The following is a 17235-nucleotide window of genomic DNA, read 5'->3' as shown; positions in this document are numbered from 1 at the left end:
AGTCATTCTGAATAATGAATACTTTTAATTTTGGTCCTTTGATCTTAATGCTTTTGTACGTTTTCTCTCATTTTGAATGCAGTACTTTTATTTGTAACATAGTATTTCTACCCTGTGGTGACGAGTAGGCTACTACTGTGGTAGGAGAAGTAGGCTATATTCTGATCTTTTACTTTAGCAATCCTGAATTCAAATCCTGAATAAAAGCACAAAAGAAGCATTACAATATCTTTAAAGTACCAACAATAAGAGTAATAATCATGCAGAATGGTTTATTGCAGAATCATGTTTCGCCTATTTTATTTTTGTATTATAATTATTGTAGTATAATGTGCACACGACATGGCAATCATATATATTTCTTAATCATTTCACCTCTGACGGTAGAATAGCTATTCATTAATATAGTTGTTTTCTATAGAAAATAAAGTATAGCAGTATAATGCAGTAATAAAACAATAAACCATCAGCATGGACTAAAAAGTAAGAGTAACGGTTATTTTTACTGATTAGTCATGCTGGGGGGGAGGGGGCGGACTTCTTCAAATCAGCTGACTCGGGCTTCCGTAGCACATGACCGGGAAACAAGGAAGTGTTGTCCGAGAAGTCACAGGGCCGAGTCTGTTTTCCTCCGCAGAGGACTCGTTAAATTCATTTCACGCTTAAAAGGAGAAGCCGAGCTGAAGGAAGAGACGGACAGCTTCAGTATTTTATCATTACTTCATGAACATGGGTTTAAATGGCGCGTGTTCGCTCATTCTTTTACACTGTTTACTAACCTGCGTCACTTTGAGCAGCGGGCTGTTTGCAAAATCATTCAGGAGACCTAACATTGTTTTGATCCTCACCGACGACTTGGACATCGCTATCGGGGGTCTGGTGAGTGCATTTGTTTGTTTTTTGGCTATTATTACATGCTAGGTGTTTATTTGTTTTACCAATAAGTCGGTGTTTCCAGGATAGGACGATGCATGTGATTTAACTGATGTAAACTTGACTTTTATTTTCAGTCCAGAGTGATGAAGCTGCTCGCATTCCTCCTGGTTAGACGCATCCTTGAGGCATTTCTCATAGTCAGCATAATATTTGCTGACTAAAAATCTCGAAATTGAAACAGCTGTCTGTCTGACAGTGTGTTGTTTGTTTGTTTAGAGGTAAAATAAGTATGCCGATGTTTATTTGAGTAAGATGTGAAACCATACACACTATGCAAATACTCCACTAAAAGTGACCTAAATGTAAGTATTATCAACAACATTTAGTATGTAAAGTACGTTATGTGTATCTCCTTACTCTTTAATCAGCCTACATTTGCATAACCTGCTTTGGCAACACACACTAAACTGTTCTTATTTTATTTGTATGTATCAGTACTTTGTATGTGCCTTTTTTAACACACTGGATATTTTTAATTTCTTTTAGGGAATAATTCAATCATATTAAATAATCTATGGATAGTTTTTTTGTTGTTGCTGTTATTGATGTATTGTTTGCTCGTCAAACAAAAGGTTAGTATACAATGAAACTAAAAGGAACTTTTCTAAATAGCATGGTTTGCCAAAAGAAAAAAACAATTAGTTTACCATTACTACAAGACAAACGTTTTTTTATATTTCGGAAGTTGCAACTAGTGTGTGTTTGGTAAATAAAAGACCGGCAGTTTTAAGTTAAATGAATTCAATTATATTTTTCAGCTCTAACCACAACAGTTGGTAAAGCTTAGAATATATAGAGTTTGGATCTGTGAAGAATGTTTATGCGTAATATAAATATATTTTAAGTAAATGTTATTGTCTCAGTGTCTGCATGCCAATAGGTCAAAACAGTGTTAAAATCCATATTAGGCACTGATTCAACTTAATTAGATAACGCTTGCAAAGAAGCTACTAAAGAACACAGGAGGCCATTACATTACTCAGATAATGAATTTGTCCCATCAATATCTTTTCCTTCCAGAGTCCACTCACCAAGACGAAAAAACTGATAGGTGATGCTGGAATATCGTTCACAAACGCAGTAGGTATCAGCATCATTATCGTCCATTTAGTGCTGTAGAGAGAAGATAGTACAGATATTAAAAAATAGCCATTTTCCTCCTCTCCTGCCCCTAACAGTTTGTGGCCAGCCCGCTGTGCTGCCCGAGTCGCGCCAGCATCCTGACGGGGAAATACCCGCACAACCACCACGTCATCAACAACACGCTGGAGGGGAACTGCAGCAGCAGAGCCTGGCAGAAGAGCGAGGAGGCGCACACCTTCCCCGCCCTGCTGAGGACGTACGGAGGCTACCAGACCTTCTTCGCTGGGAAATATCTGAACCAGGTTAGGGATGGTACCACTACATACGTGTGCATTTGGGTAGGATGTAGGAACAAAATGGAAGAGAGAAATTAATTGGAACCTGGTAAAAAGCCTCAAGGCGTCCTTTTTTACCATTCTGGAGCTTAAACCAACAATACTTGAGCTGTGTAACTTCAATGTTTCAATTATTCAACTGTGACAGTCTAATATTTTCTAAGGATTAGTACTGCATTACAGTTTACATTTTGAGCAATAATCAGGTTTTCATCAATAATATATTTATTTGTACTTGCATATTCACATTTGTACAACTTTTTAATAAATTGTAGTACAATCTACACATTTGACTTCACTTCCTTATGTATTCCGATCTGTCCAGCATTTTTGCAACACCTCCAATAAAAAAAAAAAACAGACTTTAGGTGAATAGTTAAACACTGTCACAAGGTCTTCCCTTCGTGATTTAGTCTCATGATTATGTCAAGCTGTCAAAGTTGCATCAACCCTCGAGATAAACAGACGAACAAATGGGGAACCGGGAGACACACTTCACCTAAACAGAAAACAAATAACGCTCAACCCCGTTTTCCAGCTTCCCTGTGTCGCAGCAGCTATAGCTTTTAACTCAAATCAAATGTTTCTACTCCTCCTATGTAAATAGGGTTTTGTAAACTGTACCTGTACATTATGTTGTATGTCATCCTTATTGTTGTTCTGTTGTTTTTATGTTACATGTGTAACTAATGTCCTGCAGGTCAGCCTTGAAAAAGAGATCTTTTGATCTCAAGGGGCTTTCACCTGGTTAAATAAAGGCTACAAACAAAAACTGACGTGCCTAAAGTGATACAAAAATGCCTTTGCTGAAGGAGTCCACTTGTGAGAAATCAAATGTTTCTGCTCCTCCTAATGTGTGACCGATTGTTATTTATTAACACAGGTACCGCCCCTTAACACTATAAGTGCAGGCGTGTTCCATGTGCAAATACTCTTGCACATGCCCAAGAATTGTAGAGATGCCACCAGGCCACTTTTATAATTGTATATTCCCTAAGAGAAGAGCAAACATAAGAATGGATGGGTACCAACAGAATAAGATGCATGCATTAGGCACATAGACGTCTTCCTGGAAATATATATTTATATTGTGTTGAATTCAAAACATTGGTTGTATAAATAAGTTCACATAATGATTCTGTTTGTGTTTCAGTATGGGCACTCGGAGGCTGGGGGGGTGGAGCATGTTCCTCCAGGCTGGAACTACTGGGTCGGACTGGTAAGACTGACGTTTTGTTTTTTCTAAACAACATTTGAGCCCCAAATGTACATCTAGGCTCCCTCCTGTCTGACACCAATTGTTTATTTTTGTTTACAATTGAAAGCCTTTTATTATACGTTCCTGTCTGCAAGTCAAATCCTGTGCCATGAATTTGGGAAATGATAAAGCAACTTTTCCGTACTGTATATTATATATATATATATTCCTTTCCCCCCCTGTTTCTGGTACATAAATGTCTCTGGGAAGTTTGTGTGTGTAAGAGCAGATCTGAGTTAAGCGCAGTCGTCATGTGACTCCGAGCTGTCTGCTGCAGCAGCCAGACGAATAAATAGACTAAAATTAGATTTTCTTTCAGTCTCTAACTGGGTTTGTCAGGTCACGGTGGTAATGCGACCAGAGTGCAGACCTGTTTTTATCTGCAGCGCTGCTAAACAAACACATCTGGTCCCATGACCCGACCGCTTATCTTAACTCAGACAGTCATGCTGATTCTATAGATTGTGTGTGAGGAACATGTGACCGTGAGGACGTTTAGTTAATGTTTGTAATCCTACACTAAACAAGCTTAAAGTGCTGACAACATAAAAAGGGTTTGGGGCTTACGTTTTTATTTGTTCTTATTTTACTTTTAATATCTGTCCTCTACAGAAGTCCTAAAGGACGATGGAGAAAAATAAGATTCTGGTGATCCATTTTCGATCCATATTTTTCTTTCCTGTGTTTATGACTTCCTAAGTTCTTAAATATCTCTCATACCTCATTCACACCAACGGTGTTTCGGGGCCGGTTCGGAGCTGGAGCTTGAAATGCACCGGGTTTTCCTGTTCACACCGCTGCGGAGCAGCCTCTTAGCTCCGGAATCCGGTTCGTTTCAAGCACCAAAAAATTGTCCAGCGAGAGCAAAAGCACCGCATACGTCACGCTTACGTCAAGGCGGGGGCAGGGGCGGGATCAACTCCTGAACAACAACAAAAAGCCGGCATTTTTCCAGTTGGTACACAACGATGGAGAAACTTAACAAGCAGCAGTGGTCCACTGAAGAGACCAGCTGGGAATCTGGTCTTCCCAAGAGGTATAGAGGAAGCTGGAGCACAATCGGCCATTGTTGTTGTTGTCAGCTGTGAGAGGTTTCCGTGCGGTTTGGCTTTATGAAGCAGGCACGCAAACGGTTACGTCATGACGCAAACGATGATGCAATGACGCAGCACCAGTCGGACTCTGGGCGGTGTGAAAAGAGCCGGAGCTAAACCGAAGAACCGGTTCTGAACCTGAAAAGCTCTAGCACGGAGCTTGAACCGGAGTTGCGTTGGTGTGAATGAGGTAACTTTGGAACAGGTGGGGTAAAGAGGTTTTCCAAGGTGAAATAAAATAGTTTTGCCACACAGTGCCGACTTCATAAGTTTAACTCGAGCAAGAATGTATATAAAAGAAGTAAAACTAACTTAAGGGGTTACATTTCTACCACGACATAAACAGAAGCACAAAAATTGTAACATCCCAAATAAGAGTATTTCATGAAGTTGTTTGTGTTTTCCAGGAGAAGAACTCTAAATACTACAACTACACTCTGTCAGTGAACGGGAAGCCTGAGGAACACGGAGCAGACTACAGCAAAGACTACCTGACAGACGTCCTGGTGAGGAAATCAAACACACCAGCTTTATTTGATTGTGTCATTCTTGGTTTTCCTGTTAAAATAAATTGTGACTGTCCCATTAAAACAATATTCTATAAACTTAAGAATATACTGAAATAATGATTTTAATATGATATAAATGAAAGAACAAGCAACATGTAATATAACAAGCAAGGTCGTTGGGGTTAGTAAGAGCTCAATTAGTTTTACATGCATTTTTAGCTTTGACTTTACGATTTAGTTTTCACAGTGCGTTTGCTCATTTTAGATTACATTCTTTTTTCTTAAAGGGTCTAGTTTGTAGACACAACAATATGTTTCATTGCTTGTTTTCATTTTAGTTTATGATAATAACCCAAATAAAAATGCCTCGAATGAACGTCTTTGCTGCGACTCTCAGGCCAACAGGTCTCTGGACTTCCTGCAGTATAAATCAAACTACCAGCCGTTCTTCATGATGGTGTCCATCCCGGCCCCCCACTCCCCGTGGACGGCGGCCCCTCAGTACCAGAACAGCTTCAACACCACCAAGGCTCCCCGAGACCCCAACTTCAACGTCCACGGGAAGGTAGGCTCCTCCTTCCACTTAAATATCCCCTGTGAGGATGGGACAACAACAAAGGTCACATGATTCCATCTCCCCTCAGGACAAACACTGGCTGATCCGACAGGCTAAAACTCCCATGACCAACTCCTCGGTGCAGTTCCTGGACGATGCCTTCAGGAAACGGTCAGTCATTGCTGCGTCTTTCATTTCCCTTTTACTCTTCTTCCTTCCTTCCTTCCTTTTTGCTTTATCCTTCTTTCTTCATTTCTTTCTTCTTCTTTCTATCCATCCATTCCTTTATTTAGCTTCGCACTCTTCATTTTTTCAGCGATGACAATAAAGCCCTTAACTCTAACAATGCTCGTAAACACAGTAGTTAGCTTAACAGTTGTTTGAGCTTTGTTTCGATTTAAAGTCTCACATTTTGGTTTCCTGGCCTGCAGATGGAGGACTCTGCTGTCAGTGGACGACCTGGTGGAGAAGATCGTGAAGAGTTTGGAGGTCAGATCTGAACTGGACAATACGTACATCTTCTTCACCTCAGACAACGGATACCACACAGGTAATCAAAAATAGACTCTTAAAATAGCAGATAACAAGTAGATGTTCCTTTTTTTAAAAACACAAATAAACAAGGACTCTGGATTCAGAAGGTTTAAGTGTTTGTTTTCTTTCAGGTCAGTTCTCTCTTCCTCTGGATAAGAGGCAGCTCTACGAGTTTGACATCAAAGTTCCTCTCATGGTCCGAGGACCAAATATCAAGCCCAACCAGACCAGCCAGGTATGTGTTCTGTTGCAGAATCAGCTCACTGCCTCCCTGCAGTATTTGTTGAACTAAATGAAATGTAATAATCTTGTTTTCAGATGCTGGTGGCCAACGTGGACCTCGGCCCGACCATGCTGGACATCGCCGGCTACAACGTCAACAAGACGCAGATGGACGGCATGTCCTTCCTGCCCGTCATGGTGAGGTCACTAACAACCTGTTCATGTTATTGTTCTTCTTCAGTGTCTGATTCATCAAAAACAAACATCAGTCTATTTACAGTCAAAAACAAAACAACTGTTCATTCTGAAGCTCTTTAAACCGGCACCACTTTTCTCCCAATATATCATTTATGTTATTATTATAAAAGTGTTTTGGGAGAAAAAAGAAATCTTACATTTTTTTTTTTTTTTATATATTCAAAATAAACAGATTCCGATATTAATATTGCACTTTAAATAGATTTAATTAACACAAAACACAAACATTTTCAACGGATTACATTCTGGTTAAAGTAATGTAAAAGTTACAGTGCTGAATTTAAGAAAGTTTGCACAATATTACTTTTCTATTTTTGTTTACTTAGCCTTTCAAATATGTTCATTGTTATTCTATGTGGCACCTGTGTAAGTATTACTTATTTCACACTTAATTTAATTTACTCTTTTGATTATTTCCATCTGTATTATTTACTTGTTTTTTAAGCAAGAATGTCCTCTGGGGTTTGATAAAGTTCCATGTTATCTTGACCTATCAATGAGAGGTTGTGCACATATGTAACTGTGTACCCGTGTGTGTTCAGGAGGGCAGGGTGAACAGCAGCAGCTGGAGGACAGACATCCTGGTGGAGTACGAGGGGGAGGGGAGCAACGTCTCTGACCCCGCCTGTCCTCTGCTGGGACCCGGGGTGTCGGTAAGAGAGGAGACTTTCATTTGATCTGTGAGAGGGAAGAAGTCAAATAAATAAGCTAATTATTCTCCTTCTTCCATCCGTCCTCTTCCTGCAGGAGTGTTTCCCAGACTGTGTGTGTGAGGACTCGTACAACAACACGTACGCGTGTGTGCGCACGGTCGCCGCCTCCTCAAACCTGCAGTACTGCGAGTTTGACGATAATGAGGTTGGTCTTTCTTCTTCCATCTAATTTGTATTACCCTTTTATGACCTGAAAAGATAAAGACTGTATACAATCATTCACATTTGGATGTGCTGAAACACCATTTGTCATGCAAAAGTACTTTTTACATTTTGAGCCATTTTAGTTCCATTCCAGTCTTTTTTTCTAACTTTGTCTTTGTGACAGTTAATGCCTAATGTGTAACTTTAGGCACAACAATTTCCTTCGGGACAAATAAAGTCCTGTCTTATCTGCATAAATTAAACATAACATTTCAGAAAAGGTGTTATACAAAAAACAATTGCCTTAATGTAAAGTAATCAACTGTTGAAGTCTATCCTTCTATTGATTGGTTTAAAGAAGTGTTTCTCCCTAAAGCATCATATCTTTATGAAGATTCTCTACTTTGGTGCCGACTGGTGGTGGAATCCTTCTTATGTTGTAGTTTCCTCAGCGGGAAGGTAACATTGTTTGTGGATGTGCGCCCCCTGCAGGTGTTTGTAGAAGTCTACAACGTGACCGCAGACCCCTACCAGCTGACCAACATCGCAAAGAGCATCGACCAGGAGGTTCTGGAGAAGATGAACCACCGGCTGATGATGCTGCAGTCCTGCGCCGGACAGTCCTGTCGGACCCCCGGCGTCTACGACTCCAGGTCTGTTCAGCACCGCCATGCTGCATTGATTCTCTGAAAAGTGAAAGTAAAAAATGAATTGAGAGTAGCAGGGCTGAGCTGACCCCGAATTCCTGCTTCAAGAACATACAGATGAATTATTGAAACAAACGTGAAATCAAGGCTTGCTGCACAACAGAAAACAGAAAACCAATATCTCTCTGACAGAATCCAAGTTGTAATATTGCATACTCTTGCATTTGTGTGTAGGGACTTTCTATTACTGATTAACTGTAGTTAACAAGGTTTTTAGTACTATAAAATAATTTATAAATGGAAAGTGTATTGAACTATGACTGCATAATGGGGCCATTGAAAGTTAAAAATAAACTAATGATGGTGCCAAGAGAGGGGGTTTACATTCCCTGTGCTTAGAGTGTTACATTTATGACAATAACTTAAAGAGAAAACACCTAGAACATTTTCTAAATAAGCGGCATAAATGTACAAAAAAACCAGAACATGTAGATTATTTTGTCCATGAATAACATTCAGACACTATTTATGTTATGTCAATGTATTACCTTGTAATCTCAGAGAATATTTTAATTTAGCACTATCTATATTATCCATACAATTATTATATTGCAAACTGTATTTCTTTCCAGGGAACTTCTTGGAAATGATTCAGAAATGACAGACCAACAGTTTCAGGAAATCTCCTTGTTTGACTGGTTCTAGAATCGCATTAGAATACGAATGCCTCTGTCTTCTCAGGTATAAATTTGACCCGAGACAGATGTTTCCGGACCACAGCTGGCCGCCCAGCAGCCTCCGACAGAAGAGGAAGTGAGGAGGTGGAGAAGAGGAGATGGAGGGAGGAAGAGGAGGGCTGAGTAGTTTTTAGTATCCAGCCTCCTGCTGGTGTTGCCTTGTTTCAGGCCTGAGCGGTCTGTGTGTGTGGATGGATGGAGAAGTGATCAGGTGGGAGTGGAGGGGGGGAAGAGGCCTCTGTGGGTGCCCCCCCCCCCCCCCCCCCTTTAAAAGGCTCCAGGTTGGGCTGCTGTTTGTTGAGTTTGTCTGTAGGTGTGCAGGGAAATTATTCAGTGTTGATTTATACTCACAAGCCATTACTCCTTTTCGCATTCTAAGCGTTGCATTTGCTTGAAACCCTACACAAAAGGGACAAAAAGACCCAGTTCTTATAAATGTCTCCGTTGAGAAGATAATGAGGTCACAATATGTTTTTCTTATTTAAATAGTGCACAGGAAGTGGTTTGCTGCATTCGGATGGTCCTCAATAATTTGTCAAATGTTAAATATAAATCACTGAGTAGTAATAATATATATATATATATATATATATATATATATATATGCATAATAATCAAAAACAGCACTGTGGTCACTTGATAATGTCAATGAGGATCAACCGACTGAAGCTAAATAAATCATGGTACGATGATGAGAGAAACCGTAAAATCAGAACGGTCACAGGCATTTGTCGTGCAATAATGAACTATATAAGACGATAAAAAGTTGAACACTCACCTGTACATTTGGCGTAATTCGTCAACAGTGTTGGCTTGAATAGATGTGAGAAGGAGATGGAAAGATTATACTGCGAGGAATGCAGAGAAAAGCGAGCCGCCTACAGAGAAGTTAACAAACAGGAAGTCCAACAGAAACCCATCTCACAGAAACGAGTGCCTACAATTACGATCCAGCCGTCTCTTCCAGTCTGAAGCTAAAGACAATACGACTGAATAACGATCCCACACTGAGAGCATGTGACAAGGAAACGCTAACACCAATTTCGATTTGAGTCACAGTCATTACTTTTTATGCGAGTGAAGGAGTCTGAAATCAGTCAGGAGAAATGTCCAATAATTATTAGTGGTATCAATAAAAACCTGCTTCTAAGTTTACAGGACCATTTCTGACTTTGAAAGCACTTGCTACACCGTTTCAGTATCAGACTCGCATAAAAGTACATTTCCTATTTGGATTTAATTCATCCTGTTGTTGTATATTTCATATTTACTTTATATATGTCACAACTGTCACTTTAGATGGGAAGAAAATACATTTCTATGTTGGGGTGGAACATTTCGACAACTATTTCGTTTTGCGTTTAACTGAGCCACATTTAAATAAAAAGGGTTAAGGAGAAGAGATACATTTTCTAGAGGAAAAAAAAAGGTTAAACTTTTCCTATAATCGGGGTTCCTGTTTTAGGAGTTATTTTGTTTATGTTTCTAACAAGAATTCTCATTTAGTTTTTGGAGGTGAGGGGGGGCAGGGGGCTGGACTTTTGAAGGACAAATGAAAAAAATATATTTGATATTTTTATTCATGCCACCTTCTCCCTCACATTTAAAAAGAAGCTTTGTGTTGGATAATTGTTATGTTTTTTTCCCGCCACACTTTAACTATTCTGCGGTGTTGAAATAAATCTGATTTCCAGAGGCTAAATAAATGAGAAATCAAAGCTACCTACAGAAAGTATTTTTTGGTGATACATTTTATTTAAATATAGCTCAAATTTGTTCAGTTTCCAGAATCTAACCGAAGATCTGATCAGGACATTTTGAGGGGAAATATGAAATATCAGAAAGTCTGGTCAGAACTAAATGACTGACTCTTGTTGTGTGTGTTTATCTCAATTGTGAATTTTTTTCTGACTGGCTGTTAAAATGTGTTCCACTGCTACTGGAGTTATTATTCTTTTTGTTCATGCAGCGGTTTCCTCCTCTGTATCTGATTCACATCTGGACTGAATTAATGTGAGAACCCTGAGCTCCACATGTGGTCATATTTCACTGATGCACTTTCCAATCTGTCAGAACTCTCTTTATGGAACCATTAGTTTTATTTTATTAAATATTTTTGTAGAGTTGCTTTTTATGATTCTGTATTTTGGGCTTGATTGTGTGTTTGTCAAAAATAAAGAGATTCTCAAAATACTACATTTGTCAATTTTAGATTTGTCTTTTTGTCACATTTACACAAAGTATTTTAAGTTTTGATAACCGGTGACCCTAAAAGCCTTCTTCATTAACTTACCTTTAAATCTTACCTGTTTTATTTAAACATTTCCTTTAAAGGGGACCTATCATGCGAAATGCGCTTTTGTACGTCTTTCATACATGAATGTGTCCCCGGTGTTCCAGGGAACTCAAGTGTCAGAAAACACAACCCTCTCTATTTTCCTCCATACCCAAATCTCTAAAAAAGGAGCTGCAACGGATCTGATACAGACTGATCACTGTCCTGACCAGGACGGTGGTGCTACGGCTATTGGTCAATTCTCCACCTATCAGGGGAATGAGAGGTTGGGCCACGGCCGGCCATTGCTGCTCGAAAGCGCTGGAGACGCTGTAGTACATATGCCAGGCCTGTAAGTGGCGCTGTAGTCTGCCACAAAAGCAGCAAAGAAGACTTCCCTTGCATGGTTGCCCTTCTGTTTATTCTCCGCTGTGGCTCTTTTTCTCCCTCCCCGAGGCAAGCTTTTGCGCCTCCTGCTTTATAACAAATGAATAATTACTCTATATAATCATATGTAAGGGATAATGTGCAGTGACGCGGTCATTATGGGGAAAAGAACACCGACAGGCTGATCAGGAGCCCGACGCGAAGCGGAGCGATCTAGATCGGCATGAAGGCACATTATGCAATGTGCACATTATCCCGCTTATTACATGGCCACATTATCGACAAAGTAACGACATATAAACACTTGTAAAAATAGCACTTTACCACTGCACCCTCTCTAATCTCAGATGCACCCTTAGTCATTTTGTTCTGGAACCGGGCCTGACTCAGAGAGACACGGGACGAGCAGGAGTTCAGAATGTCAAACACTGAGTTTTAATACAAGTAACGGCCGGAGAAATTCACATCACAAGTCACACAGTCAAAGGTTTCTGACTGCTCCGGTGGGTTGCCATGTCAATTCTGACTCTCTTCTCATCTTGGCAGACCTTTAATTAGCTTCACTCAGAGTCATCCCACATACTGGAAGCAATGAATTATCTTTATCTCACTCTAGGGCTCTTGTGACCGAGAGTTGACCGGTCATTAAAATTGGTAAGGTCAGCCACAGCTGACCGTTCCCCTTCCTTAAAGAGCTTACGAAATGAAGGACAATACTTTTCTTATTATGATAATATATATACTATTATTAATGGGAATTCATGTCATTCATGACAATATGCCCGCAGTATTTATAAATCGTGGTTTATTACAACTTTCCATGCTCACTTCCGATGTTACACGACCGCTCCGAACAAAACAGCTTTCGCCGGTTAGTGACGTCACGCACGTCACGAGTAGAACACCTGTTGAATAATACACTACCTCTGTGGCTGATGTCGGACTCTGGAGACAGAATCGAGTGACAGACAAGACTCATTTGGCGGAGATCCGATGCGGCAACAGAACACAGACTGGTATACATTTGACTTTAATTCAGAGATTCTCAAAAAATAGTAAATCAATAATAATACATCGTAATGTAGCAGGCAAACTTGGCTCAGGCAACAGAACAGAGACTGGTATATACATTTGACTAAAATTCAAAGAGATTCTCAAAAAATAGTAAATAAATAATAATGACTGCTGAAATAACCAGTTTAGATACATGTAGCTGGTCAGGCTGTTGTAAATTGACCAACCAGTATATATTAGGCTGGAATGGTTGGCTGGAGAGGGGTTTTGGACACTTCAGCTGGCCAGGATGGCTGGTTTATCCATCTATCACCAGCTTATGTTTAATAATAGTATTAAATATACCCTGCTGGGAGCTTACCAGGATTCCAGGTGACCAGCATACATTAAATACTGGTATGATTATTTAAACAAGAGAACATAAATATATTACAAAGATTCATTGTGTCATGTATTCTGGTATCTACAAAATAAAGACATTGTATAGTGTTCATAATAGTATTTTAATTTAATAAATAGCTAGTTAATATAATAAAATACACAGTAACAATACAATAATTATACAAATAACAACCAACCTGCAAATCAACCTACACATCAAAATAAATATATTATCTAAAACCGGTGCATTTGATTTAAAATAAAAGTAATACATAGAATTCAATATTTAAATGGTAACAAAAACTGTAACACTATGTATGATAAGAACAAGGCAACAAAGAAAGTGTTTGTTGTTTTTCCTTGTTCATGTCTATAATGTTTCCCGTTGTGTAGCGTCCAGCCTTTCCCAATCTGGCCTGCACTTCTATCTGTTGAAGCCACTTCTTGAAGCAAACTGAAAAGAAATGTACAGATATAAGTACACTGTAAAAAGATAACTTAATATTTACGTTAACATTTGGGCTGCTGTGGTTGCCAGAACTGTTAAAGTATAATACATTACAAATTACAGTTGGTTGGCATAGAGTCTAGACGTTACAGTCAACAATTGCTTATGGTGAATTACAATGGCAAAAACAAATAGAGCTAGTGTACACGGTGCAGCTGTATTATCTGGGAAATAGAAGAATCGGATCAGGATTCGGTATTGGCAGACAATCAATATCAAATGAATCGGATCATTATTAGCATCTGATCACCTTTGTCGACTTGCAGCCTAAATACAAAGATAACTCCACTCCTCTCCTACCACTCTTACCTCTAATAAGCCTTGGTAGAACTAGTGTCCGAGTCATAGGGTCCAGAGGCCTGTACTACGAAGCCGGTTCAACCTAACCTGGATATGTTCGAGTTAGCCGGTTGGCCTAATCCAAAACATACGCGCTCTCGCTAAACTGTCCTACGACGCGGGTTATCAAGTGGATCGCTCAAGCCAGCCGTGTCCCATCTAGTTAGGTGCGCGTTCACATGAAAGGGGTGGTATCTGGAGCATTCGACCAATCACAAACATGGAGAAGCGTACTGACAGCGCAGCGTCATACTTCCTGAATGAAAAGTGCACTTTAATATTAGTCAAATATGAAGAAGTTAAACTTTAAACATCCATGACTTAAACACTTGATCCAGGATCAAAGCCACATAGCTGCACCTGCAAGGTGAATACAGCTGGGAACAGAACAAGTGTTTGAATGCGTACATTAACAGGTTTATGATATCACTGCCCCGTCTAACACACCATCTGACTTTCATTACCTCTGACTCCAGTGTTTCCTCAACTCAACGTGTTGCTAAAATAATACTTCTGCATACAGTATACGTGACGCTGTGAGTGTTGCACGGCCAGATACGGCTCAGCTGACTCAGATCAGGAGATATATGATACATTATGAAGTGATATGCCGCGGACTGTACTTAATGTACTCTGATCCGGTTACTGATGTTGAGGCAGATATTTAAGTAAGCTTTCTTAACGCTAATGTTATAATAGTCAGATTGCTCTGAAGATGGGAGGTGATATTCTGTTCATGTTCACGTTCACACAGTCAGTGATTTTTGCCGGCCGTCTTTCCTGCAACGGCAGCTTTTCTGTGTTTCCTTTCTCCTGTAATATGACTTGATCGCTTTAAACTCCGCACACTGAGCTCTGATTGGTCAGCAGGCGGTGCTTTCACTGAGTTGAGCTCTTAGCCTGCAACATAACCTGCTCCGGGGCAGTTTAGCCGTTCAGCGTAAGTTACCATGGAGATCTAGCCCGCTAAGAAGAGAACCAGCGTCGTAGGACCGGAAAGCCGGAGTTTTCCCTGAAGTTAGCTGCGAAGAGAACATCCTGCTTCGTAGTACAGGCCTCAGGACTGACTGAAGACATGTGGAACAGAGGACAGGCATGGTTCCATGTACAGGAAACTGGAACTTTGAACAGGTGTTTTCATCTTTTCTGCCTGAAGATTCACAAGTTCTTGATCAGGTGTTTGATGTGGGCTGGCATGATCCTTTCTGCAGCGATAAATAAAGAAAACAAAGACATTTTTTTAAATAATGGTAATGATGGTAACAACAATAATATTAGTATAATTATGTATAATTATGTATATAGCACTTACACAATTGCAAAGTGATTCTCACAACAAAAATAAAGAACAAAACAATATCAACAATAAAAAAAACAAATTATTACAGGAATGTTGAGACAAATAAATGTTTTTTTCAGTCTTTACAATGCAGAAATGACCTTCCAAAGGCTACATTTAAACTCAATACCATAAATAACTGGGTACCAAAGTGCTTTACCTGATAGAACACGCTCCACACGGAGCAGCAACCATCCGGCTCGGCCTTTTGCTGCATATCATCTCCTCCCTCTCCACTGTTTCCAGTACATCTCTACTGTCCAATACAACTTAAATTCCCCAAAAAATCCTATTAAAAAAGTTAAAAACAATGACTGGCTGTTGGCATTGAAATGGATTAGAATCTCACCTTTTTCCTGGATGTCAGGAAGGCCATGGAGTCGTTCCCTTCAAGTCCGCAACCAGTCATAGGAGTTCAAATGCAAAGCCTGAATGATGACAAGAGCGAGAGACATACATTTTACAATTATATTTTTAATTCATACCAGAGCAGTGTGTACAGGCCCTGTACGACATGCAAAGAACAGATCAAATCCCCTGACAGACTCACACACTTTGGTGATGTCCTCATCTGATAATGTTTCATTTTTTAGCAGCATAGTAACATTACTCAAAGTATATGTCAGACCCAACTCATTTACAGTATGTTTTGCATCTCCTCAATAATGGTCTGTATAGTTGAGTAGAAAAAAACTGTCCCTACAATTTCAGGTAGATTAACACACATTTGTAAGAAATGTTTACAATGAAGCACAAAATCCCTCTTTGTATTAAGCGAGCTGCCACAGAAAGTGCAGCTTAACATGCTAACCTTTGGTGAGCTACAGTAAAGCTAACTTCATGCTCAACACAAAACCTTTAACGTGCATTACATTGACGATTTTAAACACAACTTAACTTTCTCTACTTGTAAGATAACATTTAGTTAACTTACCCTTAAATAACTACATCACGTTTTTCAGTGGAAACACAAACTGCAGAAAACGTTAGCTGCTAACTGTTGTTAGCTAAGACAGCTAGTAACATAGCCTCATGGCAAACGTAAGGTTGAGTTAACGTAACGTTGTAAGAAAGCAAAACGAACCTTCGAGAAAGCGTTTACTCTCTCTCCTTAGCGGGCATTGTTGATTGTTCGAAAGACGATCTCTTGATGTGCTGCCCCACACATCGTCGGTTTCATCGACCCCGGGTTACCTGGTCTAGCAAACGTCCGCCTCGTACGACGCACTTGTTTTGTCCATATACGCAACATTTGATCATTTTTTGGCCACAAAAACATCCCATAACCAGATGTGAGACGGCCCCACATCCCCATACAACATATCGCTTGCCAATTATTCTTGGCGTCTTATTGCTGTGCATCCTTTGTCGTAATATTTGGCCCTTCAATGCATTCAAACGGGACTGAGCTCAGCTGTGTTCCACTCATGACGTCACCGCCGGAAATGACCGAAGTTGATGTTTCCGGCGCAACGAACGATTGTTACTAACTGACAACTTTTGTATGCTGTTATAATCGTGATTTATTCAAAATAGATCAATAATAAAAAAATCATATGGCACATTCCACAATACAAATGCAACCTCTATCATATACTAAGCCCACTAACAGGTGCTAAAAGCATTTCGTAAGCTCTTTAAGACAGATACCAGACTTCGGCTTGGTCATAAAACGTCAACAGGCCGAAAGGTCAAATATCTTAGGAGTAAGGAGCATTATTCTTTGACACTTAAGAGTAAAGACAAAATTAATCCCTCACACTTCTCTTCTTACTTCTATAAGAATAAAACACGGTGGACGGAGATCTCTTTTTGTCCCCCTCTTCTCCCCGCTGCAGCCTAGCAGCTGATCTCAGAGCACGCTCCCCTCTCCTGCAGGGGGGCGTGGTCAGCTGCAGCTCACAGAATCAGCCCCCTGCAAAAACAGCGCTGGAAAGAGCAAATAGAGCGAAATGAGGCATGGCTA

At 39.9% G+C, this 17235-nt stretch overlaps 1 protein-coding gene across 1 annotated transcript; it reads left to right on the top strand.

Annotated features, from left to right (window-relative positions):
- The first annotated feature begins 561 nt into the window (after positions 1-561).
- Positions 562-11220, top strand: gnsa (glucosamine (N-acetyl)-6-sulfatase a). Its single transcript, XM_034112443.2, has 14 exons — positions 562-879; positions 1957-2016; positions 2115-2321; positions 3508-3573; positions 5114-5212; positions 5613-5780; positions 5860-5942; positions 6203-6321; positions 6437-6540; positions 6624-6725; positions 7328-7438; positions 7533-7643; positions 8135-8295; positions 9031-11220. Exons 1-14 carry the CDS (start codon positions 724-726, stop codon positions 9104-9106), a joined length of 1623 nt encoding a protein of 540 aa, XP_033968334.1. The 5' UTR covers positions 562-723; the 3' UTR covers positions 9107-11220.
- The last annotated feature ends 6015 nt before the right edge of the window (positions 11221-17235 follow it).

Source organism: Pseudochaenichthys georgianus, chromosome 23, assembly GCF_902827115.2.
Source record: "Pseudochaenichthys georgianus chromosome 23, fPseGeo1.2, whole genome shotgun sequence".
NCBI classification, from domain to species: Eukaryota; Metazoa; Chordata; class Actinopteri; order Perciformes; family Channichthyidae; genus Pseudochaenichthys; species Pseudochaenichthys georgianus.
Note: the sequence above shows the minus strand (reverse complement) of the source record. Positions and strands in the feature narration are given on the sequence as shown.